The sequence below is a fragment of the Manis javanica genome, chromosome 1, assembly GCF_040802235.1.
Source record: "Manis javanica isolate MJ-LG chromosome 1, MJ_LKY, whole genome shotgun sequence".
Classification (NCBI taxonomy): domain Eukaryota; kingdom Metazoa; phylum Chordata; class Mammalia; order Pholidota; family Manidae; genus Manis; species Manis javanica.
This window is the reverse complement of record NC_133156.1, coordinates 75,431,832-75,442,915: the sequence shown is the minus strand read 5'-3', so window position 1 is coordinate 75,442,915 and position 11,084 is coordinate 75,431,832. Positions and strand designations below refer to the sequence as shown.

The 11,084-nt window shown below is 37.7% G+C and overlaps 1 protein-coding gene across 1 annotated transcript in view; it reads right to left on the bottom strand.

Moving 5' to 3' along the window:
* ELL2 (elongation factor for RNA polymerase II 2) overlaps positions 1 to 11,084 on the bottom strand; it is a 67,682-nt gene that overhangs the window by 24,940 nt on the left and 31,658 nt on the right. The window contains exon 3 of the mRNA XM_037012164.2: positions 4,641 to 4,762. Coding sequence (XP_036868059.2) covers positions 4,641 to 4,762 — 122 coding nt within the window. The remainder of the gene's footprint in view (positions 1 to 4,640; positions 4,763 to 11,084) is intronic.

Here is an 11,084-nt window from a genome sequence, read left to right as displayed (position 1 = left end):
ATGGGGTGAAATGAGCTCTGAGACCAAATTCATGAAATACAAAAAAAAAAATCAGTATTTGGAGTGAAAGCCAGTCTTGATAGGCACTGTCGTTCTACTTTCATTGTTTAAAGAATTATCTATTACTGATATGAGAAATGTTAAAAGATTTATTGTTAGTGTAACCATAATATGCCATAATATGCATGCTTTAGAACTGACTAGATGAAACAGGCCCATCATGATTTTTATTTTTAGTAAGATAATAACTTTAAGGCTAAAACATTGCCAAACATTAGAGGTTCTGAAAAACTGTAGACTTTATAGTTATCATTTTGATTAATCTCTATATAAGATGACCTATTTATATAGCAAATACTCAAGAAAACACCGGACAATAGATTTTTGCAGAAATATTAAAAAAAACTTATTTAAACAATCAGAAATATAAACATTGGCCAGGAAGATGGCTCCATTTCAAAGTTTGTAAATATTAGGGGATCATGGTAATAGTTATACTGGCATTTTAAAAAGAAGTTATGGCCTTAAAACAGACTGGGAAATAGAAGTTGTGAAAATGTCACTACGTCTCTGATACTCTATTTCCAAACTTAATGGTACGTAGCTTTGTTATAATGCTAACAAAATGAGTGTTGATAACATTCTTGTAAATTGCTAATAATTATACAAGTGCTATTTTTAAAAAAATGAGTTCATTCATCTCATATTTACTGGACAGGGACTGCACACCAGGCAATGCAAGAGGTACACAGGCTGTGACAAGGAGTACCAGAGGTGTGGTCCCCCTTTGAGGAGCTCTGTCTCATGGGTGACAAAGATGAGCAAACTGGAAATTATGACACAGTATGGCAAATGCCACAGGGCAGGACATCCCCAGGAAGGTACTTCACCTGGGTTTGTGGGTGATTCAAAAGCCTCCTAGAGGAAGTGATGCTTGAGCTGATCTAGAGGGATGACCAGACAAGGGGGGCGAATGGAAGTGTTCTAGGAGGATCACCAACCTGTGCAGGCCCAGGGGGAGCAAGAGTGAGGTTTTCACCTTGCCTAAAGACAGTTGGAAAGGACAATTATAGATAAGGCTGAAGAGGGCATGAGAAGTACCTCACACAGGTCTTTGGAGATCATGGTATGGACTTTGGACTTTATCCCAAGGATAACAGAAGCTGAATGAAATCAGGGGAGAGAAAATATTTCATTGGTACTGTAGAAAGATCAATCTGGATGAAGAACAGATTGGGAGGAAGGGGGCACAGGAGTGAAAGCAGGATACCAGTTAGGAAGGTACTGAAGGAGGGTACTTCTTGTAGGCAAGAAGTGTAAATTACAAAGTGATTTATTACTAATTTACATGGTGAGAATAAACTGAACCTATTGACAGTTACAATGAAGTTGCAGCTTATACCATTCAAGGTCAAAAAATACATCTTTACATTAAGATAAAGAGCAAACAGATTCCAGAGATAATGAGGAGGCAGAATTTACAGGATTGGTCACTGATTACCTGTAGTGAGAGAGGACAAAGAGAGGGAGCAGTTAAAGATCATGTCCAGGTTACTGGGTGCATGGAACTGCCATTTATTAAGATACTGGGGTAGGGCTGAAAAAGAGAAAATGAGTTCAGTGTTGGCCATGGTGATTTGAAGAAATAAGGAGATCTCAGGAGGAACAGTAGTATTTAAAATAAGCAACAGGAAGATGAAGAAAAGACCACAGGAGACTGAAAAGATACAGCCAAAGAGATAAAAAAAAAAAAAATCAAAGAATGGTGTGTCATGGAAGCCATGGGAATAGAATGCTTCAAGAATCAGAGAGTGGTAACAGAGTGAAATGCTGGCAACAAGCCCAGAATAATAAGGAACCAAGAAGTGTCTACTGGATTCAGGGGCAAGGAGACCAAGGCCCCCTTGGAGGAGCATGATTTCAATGGAATAATGGGGACTGAATGAGGGGGACTGAAGTCAAACTTCGGGTCCAGAAGTGAGTGCAAGGGAGGTTGTTGTTTTTATTTTCTTTTTTAAAGAAAATAAAGAGATTTGAGTATGTATGAATGCTGAAAAATCAGTGGAAAGAAGGGAAGGAGGAAAGGAAGGAAGGAGGGAAGAGGGTTTTACCTTCAGAGGAAGCTGGGTGGAGGAGGTAGAGTGGGAAGAAAAGGGTGCAGTAAAAACTGCAGTAAGAAGGTCTGGTGGCAGAAGGTTTGAATTTCAACATCTTCCCCTAAATAATTTACACAGAATAAACTGAACCTATTGTCAAGCACAATGAAGTTGCAGCTTAAACCATTCAAGGTTAAGAAACAGATCTTTACATGCAAACAAAATAGAGCTAAACCCTGCAGGCAAGAAAGTACTCTCTAGGATGAAGTACCTTTGAAATTTTCGACATGCAAGCAATCATTCCATCGGCCTTTTTCTAGTTTAGCTCACTATTTCCCACACTTGAACGTGTCTTAGTGTAGAGCTGCATACACCAAACTAAGTATTTTCCCTAGGCCTGTGAATGGGCAGATATAAGGAATTTTTGAAAGGTATTTTGACTTTGGGATTCCCTCCATTTTACATATGAGAAAAGTCAGATTCAAGATTTTAAAAAGAACGATAAGAAAAGAGACTAGTTAATATGTATTTTTAGAACATCTGTTTAATTGAGCATTTAGTTTAAGCATAGCCAGCATGATCTAGAAAAAGGGTATATGAAAGCTCCTGCCTTTGAGGACCCTGAACAAGTCTACAGAGACAAGATCTGTGGGAAAAATAAAAATTCAATTGAATGAAAAAGGTGGAGCCAGATTATAAAGAGGTTTGCTTGCTAGGTTGAGAGCTGAAAGCTTGAGTGCTTTTGTTTTTATAGTGGCAAATTTCAATTTACAGCCATACAACAAACACCATTTTATAAAGCACCTTGGATCATATGAATGCATTTGATCCAATTTCTGACAGTAATTGTTTTTTTCTCTTGTTGTATCAAGTACAGTTTTGTAAGTGACCTTAATTCCTTCTCCAAACAAGCAACGTGGAAATGAACACAGTATTTGAGATGTAAAGGAGAGACCATATTACCTATGATGATATGACTAGTTTTGAGGAGATTAAGTTCTTCAATAAAATTCCTAATGGGACACAGTTCACTTTGATGTCAAAATGTTCTCTCTATAATAAACAGTTTTCTACAGACAAGCATTACAGGTGACAGCACCACAATTAGAAATCAGTGGGCTCTGTGGTAGATAAAGAACACTGGGGCAGGGGTTAGGAGCTCGCTCAGTTGTCATTCAGCCCTGTCACTGACCAGCTATGTAACTGCGGATAAGTCACCTGTGAAATAAAGGGGCTGAACTACACAATCACCTAGGACCCTTATACTTGGTGATTCTACAATCTGTTGTAATGCTGTCCCATGGAACTTTCTGCAATTGTGATAATGTTTTATATTTGTGCTGTCCACTAAGATAACCACGAGCCATGTGGCTATTGAGCCTGTAATATGTGGTTAGTGTGAGTAAAACTAAATATTTAATTTTTATAAATTAAAATGTAAACAGCCACATGTATGGCTATCATAGTGGACCGTGCAGAGAAGTCTATATATATCTGTAACACAAAATTTATACCAAAAAATATGTTTGGGCAGAATTAACATATACTCAGGGAAAATGGCAGACTAAGATAAAACAAAAAGTTATTTGACAACTTAAGTGAGAGGAGAAACTTAGAACTCTTTCAATGAAGCATCTTCTTTTGTATCTCTGTCTCCCTGCCCACTTGAAACACAACTTTCCTTTCCTCCTACTCTCAGAGCAAGCGCTTACACAGTTTCAAGTACTGCAGAGATGAGAGAGAAGGATGAACAGCCCAGGGCACTTTGGGCCAATGTCAATGTCTCTTGGAGGCTGGGGGCTCTAAGGCCCTGTTTTTATCCATAGGAGAACAAACTCCCCCTACTCAAGGGGTCCATTCTTTAATCAGAAACAACCACAGCAAACAAGAGTGAAACAAGCAGCTCATTGTTTACAGAGGACCTAAGTAGATAAGGGTTCTATGGAACCCTGGGATGTGGGTGTGTATTCTTGTCTTCCTTCCCCTGACTTTCTTTTTTTTTTTTTTTTAATCAGAAGTGCCACACTGGGATAATTTCTGGTTTCCATTTTGCTGCAGAATAAAGATTTTAAAAAATCTATCTTAAAACAAGGCTTGCTTAGGGAAGAAGTAAAGGTCTATACAATTTATATATATGTATATGCATGTATGTATGGATGTGTGTGTGTGTGTGTGTGTGTGTGTGTGTGTATGTATATATTTCCTCCTTTAACCTTGAATGTGAGCCTTGCCTGTACTATAAGGTACTCTTATTCAGATGCAGTGAGTAAAAATTTTTTAAAAGTCCTTAACCTGTTTTTAATTAAAACAAACTAACCATGTTTTATGGGTAAAAACTTGAGGACAAGAATCTTAAAATTTTTATGATTATATTCCAGTGAAAAACATAATTTCTAACACATAGTAGGTACTTAATATTTCTCAAATAAATGAGCCTTGCAATTCAACAAATGTTTATGGCATGACTATTATGTATTTTATTGTTTAATCAAAAAAAACAAAGAAAAATTATTTTCCCTTCAGCATACCTTGAAAGGTACTTACCTGGACAATGTTTGCTGGATGCAGTCAAAGCTGCCCTGAGGGTTGTCTTTACCCACATTTGACAAATAGAAGTTAAAGGTATGCACACCATTGGGGGGATCATTTTTGGGAATTTTGACAAGCTAAAAGGAGAGAGATACTTCAAATTATAAATTTGCCACAGAATAATCTGATGACTGAATTACTGTTTTTCAAATGGCGTTCATTTTATACCCAAGCCTTCCTGAGAAATTAAAGTTACAACATTTAAATTACCAAATCATTCAAGGAATCTGGTGAGCATGCCCATAACTCACCACCACATTCTTATTTTCATTTCTACTCTTATGTCAGTGATCACTTCTGCTCAGTAATTAGTTTAAAAGAGGAACCTCTTCATTTTAAACTAGCAAATTACAGTTCACGTGGAGAAGTTATTAGAGCTACGCAGCTTGTCTTTGGCTGACAGGAACCCCTACTTAAGAACTTCAGATATTTAAATGGTCTCTTAGAATCCATATCCCAATCTTTTGCTCTTATAATATACACATTTCATTTTACTTCTTGCTTCAGTATTATTTTTGAAGAATAACTATGAGAATAAGGTGGATACCATAATTACATTTGCACAAAAATGCATCAGTTTCTTCATGCCCTATAATTCCCTTATTCTCATGTGTTTATAGAACAGGGTTAGCAGCCTACAGAGATGATTCTGCAGGATTCTCCAAAGCTGAGTCCCAGGCAACACTGTGGAACACACACATGCTTTTTTATGTTCTTGCTCAAGGTCTAGTTTCTCCACTAGATGGCAAGTCCCATAAGTGAAGGGTCAGGTCTGCTCTAGATGACCAAGTCCCGGTACTGGGTGCATTTTCCTGGCACATGGTAGGAATTCAATATACACTTGTGAACAAATGAATTGGCAACTTTGCACTGTCTTTCAACTGCTCTACCTGTCCTTGCTCCCAGGACCTTTCTTCCCTTGCATCTATAGGGGCTACCATGGTATTAGGTGATAATTATAAAAAATGTTCACTGGCAGAATGTAAAACATGACCTCTTGCTCTCCTGCCCCCCAACACACAGAGTCTTAGCAATTGAGTAGACAAGTTGGGATGCAGGACAGTGTTGTCTAATTCTTATCCTTCACTACTAAATCTGACCTTTCCATTGGTGAAAGGTTAAGACTCAGAGCTGGCTGTTAGATTAATAAGACTGTAATTGAAAGGCCAAATTTCACCAAAGAGGTTGAGTAATATAGGTTAGAAATGTGTAGGTAATACTCTATAGAGCCTCCATCATCCATGAATTTAAACAATCTCTTGACTCCCTAGTTTAAACTACTTCAAACTGCAAAAATAACAAGCTTCTACATTTAATACCTACTCTATAAATCATATCTTTTTTGGGCCTCAAAGTTACTTTATTTCCCCAAATCTCCCCTAGTTTTAAAATGCTGGAACTTTGTGAACAGTCTTAATTTACTCGTAAGTACTCATCAGGCTGTCTTATTGGGTGTGCAAGCTGAATGACTAGTTGGCACACACACTGGTGAAATAAAATGGCATGTTTTACTTCGTATTCCTGTACAGGTAGAGGAGAGCAGGAGCCAGAGAAATGCTCACGTGAGACACACAGGAGCGTCTGCAGGTGGGTGTCATGGCACTCACAGCGCTCACTGATGTCTGCTTTTTATTTTCTAAGAATAGCAGGGCTTTGTCCATAAAGTATGTACACTGTAGCCTTAAGGCCTAGGAAAGGAGGTGGATAGGTAATGAAGATATGAACACTTGAATGAAACCCCTTCCCCAGCCACGACTCACTTAACTTCCAATCACCTTCTCCCTCAATCCTCCATGCAGATCTGCAGAACCTGGTTGGGGAGATGTTCATAATGGTTTTAGGCTCATCTCCAGGCCAGTCTCTGGCTTCAGTTTGGGCCTGAGGTGTTCCTTCCTGTGTAGCTCAGGTCTGGGAATGCAGAAGCACTTAGCCTAGCAGAATATGGAAGACTGTCCCTTTTGGAAGATTCTAAATTACATTTTTAAAAACTAAAATCATATAGATTATTTTTTATTTTTCAAGAGTAACTAGAGTTTGTACTCAAATTCTATAAATGTTCAGTATTCTTTCACCAAAAACTTTTAATTACTAGAGTCCTTAAGCTCAGACATCTACCAAAAGAGCATTTCAGGAAAGCTCTTATCAAGCTATTTATTTAATTTAAATGTAGAGTTTTCCTTTCTTATCCTCCAAATTGTGATTCTTTAGTAATACTTACACTTTTTAAGGTGAAAAATTATCTTCCCATACATTTTTCCATTTTTAATATACTCACACACACATACACCCCCCCCCATCTTTTGTAAATCTGGAGGGTTCAATAATAAAAACATCCTGTATGAACTGATTACTGTGCATACCCCTCAGAGCATTAGGATCTGGCCCGACAGGGGCACAGAAGGCTTTCATATTTTCCTTTTTTAAAAATCTCTTGAAAAGAAAAAAAAAGCTAGTCACTTAAAAAATATGATCATGAACAGAACAGGAAACAGATTCAAGAGCAACAAAATTAAAAAAAAAGCATACACCACTCATGCTGTATACTCACTGCATGTGTTACACAAAGATTAACACAGCAGTTCTCAACAAAGGGGCAGTTTTGCCCTCCAGGGGATTTGGTCTGGGAGGGCGCTGTTGGCTTCTCGGAGGCTACAGAGATTGTCCAACACTCTGCACCACACACGGCAGCCTCTACAAGGAAGAATTACCCAGTCTAAAATAGCAATAGGGGCAAGTTTGAAAAACTACAGATTAGAAATAGAAGTAGGTCAATCCCTTAGAAAAGAAGTCAGAATTCTGACTTCACTGACTTCTGAAAATTAATGAAGATGTGAAGGGAAACATGGTATCTTTAGAGAAATAAAAGTACCCATTTTATATCAAATGAAAGCCATTTGAACTCATTTGAAATACTTATCCCAGTTCTGTAGCTTCCAACCAGAAGACACCTAAGGGCAAGGAAGCACAACTGAGGCAGAGCTAAACTGTATGAGGCCAGAAAGCAAGTGAAGGTTAAGTGTCTAATGCAAATTAAGTTGTGCACTTTTTCCTAAGTATCAGAAAGCCACCAAATAAAAATATGGCTTAATAGCAGTTAAAAAAAGTACTCCTGTGGAATGCCTACTCTAGATATCAATTAAAAAATAAAGGAGGTCTTGAAGAAATATTAATTTACTAAGAATAACCTCTCAAAATGAGAAAGGATCATTTCAGGATAAAGAAAGTAGATCTTTGCAGTGACAGTTTCTGAGAATTCTATTCCCCTAGTAAGTTCCAAAGCCTCATTGGCAATAACAATTAGAAAAAATTGGTACAGTTTTCAACTTAAAGAACAACAACGAACAAACAGAGTAGTACTTTTCTGGAGAGTGTTCATAATCCCCTCCATTCCTCCCCTATTCCTATACACACCATACAGGTCCATAAGGTTTTCCAGGCTGCTAACTAACAGTGACAAGCAAGCGCTGTCCTCAATTCTTTGGAAGAAAGGTAGTATGATGCAGAATGACAGCACGACTTCTCAACAATCTCTCCTATCCACTGACCCACTCTGTGGGTGTGTGTTTGTGAATAGTGTGCAGATGGGGGCAGGAGGGGCATTAGGGCAAATCATGTTCATTTTAGGACCCAGGGGTGAATCTTGATGCATATCATGGTATTTCTTCCAGCTTTGGAGCTGCAGTGGGGGCTGGAGGTTTAGGAATAATGAGGGAACATGTAATTCTGAGTTTCTACATCACCTTCCCCAGTGGTACAGAGCAGCAGCTGCGCAGATGGGTACAGCCTGACCTAATCTCAGGCTTTTCCTGTAAAAGATGAGAGAGCAAGACGTTGCCAAGCAATCTTTCTACCTTTAAAATTTCAAAAGCTTAAATTACATGGTATATAGATTTAGCATATCTAATTTCCTGAGGACGATGTTACAAATTAGTTACAAATTTTATTTATACCAATATGTAAATATGCTCCTAAGAATAAAATGGATGTACAAGGAACACTTATGTTTATCTGGTTAAGTTTGCATAACAGTTTGGCCCCATAGGCAGTAAAGCAAGAGACTTAATGGAAAGAGCATGTTATGCATGACAATTAGGGTAGGCAGGGGTTGGGGGAGTGGGAACTTCAGAACCTAACCTAATGGTCCTCACGGACCTTAGATGGACCTGAGCTTGTCAGATGGTTGAAGACCATAGCTAAGGTAGTTTCTGAGACCTTGTCTAACCTAGAGCTGTTTCAGAGAATTTACAGATACTCATCACACACTTTGACATAGAGGAACCTATTCCACTACTTGTCTAGATAGTGAAATAGGAGATAGTCCTTTCTTTTGGAATGAATATGAAGCATTTTCTTATAAATTGGCCTTTGCATTTATGGAATATGAAGAGGGGGAGATGAAAATGAAATGACAATTACTGGTAGGCCTAGGGTCAGCTTCTGAGGACTGAGCTAACCACCATGGGAAAAGAAACTCTGAGGTTAGATTTAGAAAAAATACTGGAAGAGCAGCTCTTTGTGTGATAGAAACTTCTTAATTTCAATTATAAAATTTTCCCACAAGTCAGTGGGAGTACCTTTACATTTAGGGATCCACGGTATATTTGAAAATTTTAGCTAAATGCCTTAAGAATGAAATATTATTTACAAAGTATCAAGGACTATGATTGCAAATAGTTTCTTATTCAAGATAAAGAATGTAAAAATATACCACTGTGTTTAGGAAACTTGATAAGTAGATCTTGATTTTGATTCCAAAAATGAGAGACTGAAAATCAAAGGCTTAGGAACACAATCCACAACATCCTCCCAAATTTCAGGAAACTCTCAAACATTTGTAATTGACATCAACACTATACCCTAAGATGTGTAAGTCAAAGCTTCTAATTATTCTGAGATACAAGCTCAGGCATGTGGCAATGGTATACCGTCTGAAAGGTCATTTCAACATCTTCCTATTTACCTAAGGATACACGGCAGAAGCATACAATGAGCACATTGCTACCAACTTCTCATACAGGTGTGCTAACATCTGTTGAAAATCATTGGCACCTTTACTGCAATTTCTTGACCTTAAGTCTACTTTCTACTCAACATTTGATTGGGGTACATATACAATGGATTAAAAATAGGGCCACAGGTTTTTTTTCCATTTATTTAAAACAAATGCTTTGTTCTTTCATGGGTATTACAAATGATGGAAATTTACTATCTTTGATAGTAACTTTATGAGTTTTAATATCCAACCTTTTCTGCTCAGATGGGTAAACTTCCAATGTGATGTTCATGACCAAGCAGTACCACAGTTTGATCCAACTCTTGGTCCTTAAAGCAGACCCATATTGCTGGCGGGAACTTTGAGATCATCTAGTTGAATTTGTTCATTTTATAGATTAGGAACAGAGGTTCAGTGACTTGCTCAAGTTTATGATGCTAAATGCAATCCCTGTACTCCTGACCCCCTGACCTGGCTCCATGTTTGTCTAAAACACTTAGTATCAGCACTACTTACAGATATGTTTATTGTCTTTCTCACCTGACTTGAATATACTCCTTGGAAGGACAGAGGCTTTTGTCTGGTTTGTTCCCTGAATTTATAGCCAGCATCTTGAATAGTGTGTGGCACAAAGAAGTCACTCCATACATGTTCACTGAATGAATGAAAATATTGATTAATGCCTGAGTCAGGACTAGACCCGAAATCTCTTTTCTTTCCACCAATATTTCCAAAGCATGTCGAAAAGCTTCCTTATATGAAAAAGAGCTATCCTCAAATAAATTTGGGAAATGCCAGGCTAAACAAATGACTTTCTTTGCTGTAGGTCCTTTCATACTAAATAGTACTTTCCCAATTCATATGACTTCAGACTCTACCTCCTCCATTCTTCCAGTATCTCAGGAGGCCAGCCTGCTTCTTAATACTATTTGATTAATACACCTGTTATTTTACTGTATATAAACTATGTATCTTAGCTTGGATATAAAAATTGCTAGAAACGATTAATTAGAATTCTCTGTTCTCAAATCTAATAATTCTGTGATTTCCTAATAATCTAGAAAATTCAGTTTAGCTAGAGAAATACATTTGCATGTACTGTTTAGGTTCCAGAGTTTAGAGAAAGAATAAACAATCTAGAATCAGAACCGAAAATGGAAACCTCAACCTGAAAGCCACAAGTCCTATTTTTCAAACTAGAGCTTCAGTTATGACTTTAGGTCTAACATTATGGGTTCAGGGAAGGAAAAAAAGGCCTCTTTGATCAGCCCAGATGTGGAAACCAATGCTGAGGTGGATGTAGGGGAGTAAGAAGGCGAGGATATTTTTCACAGGCAGTAGAAAAGTTTATTAGGGAAATCAATAAGAGCTAAATATTCCTACTGACAATTAATGGCAGAGTAGAA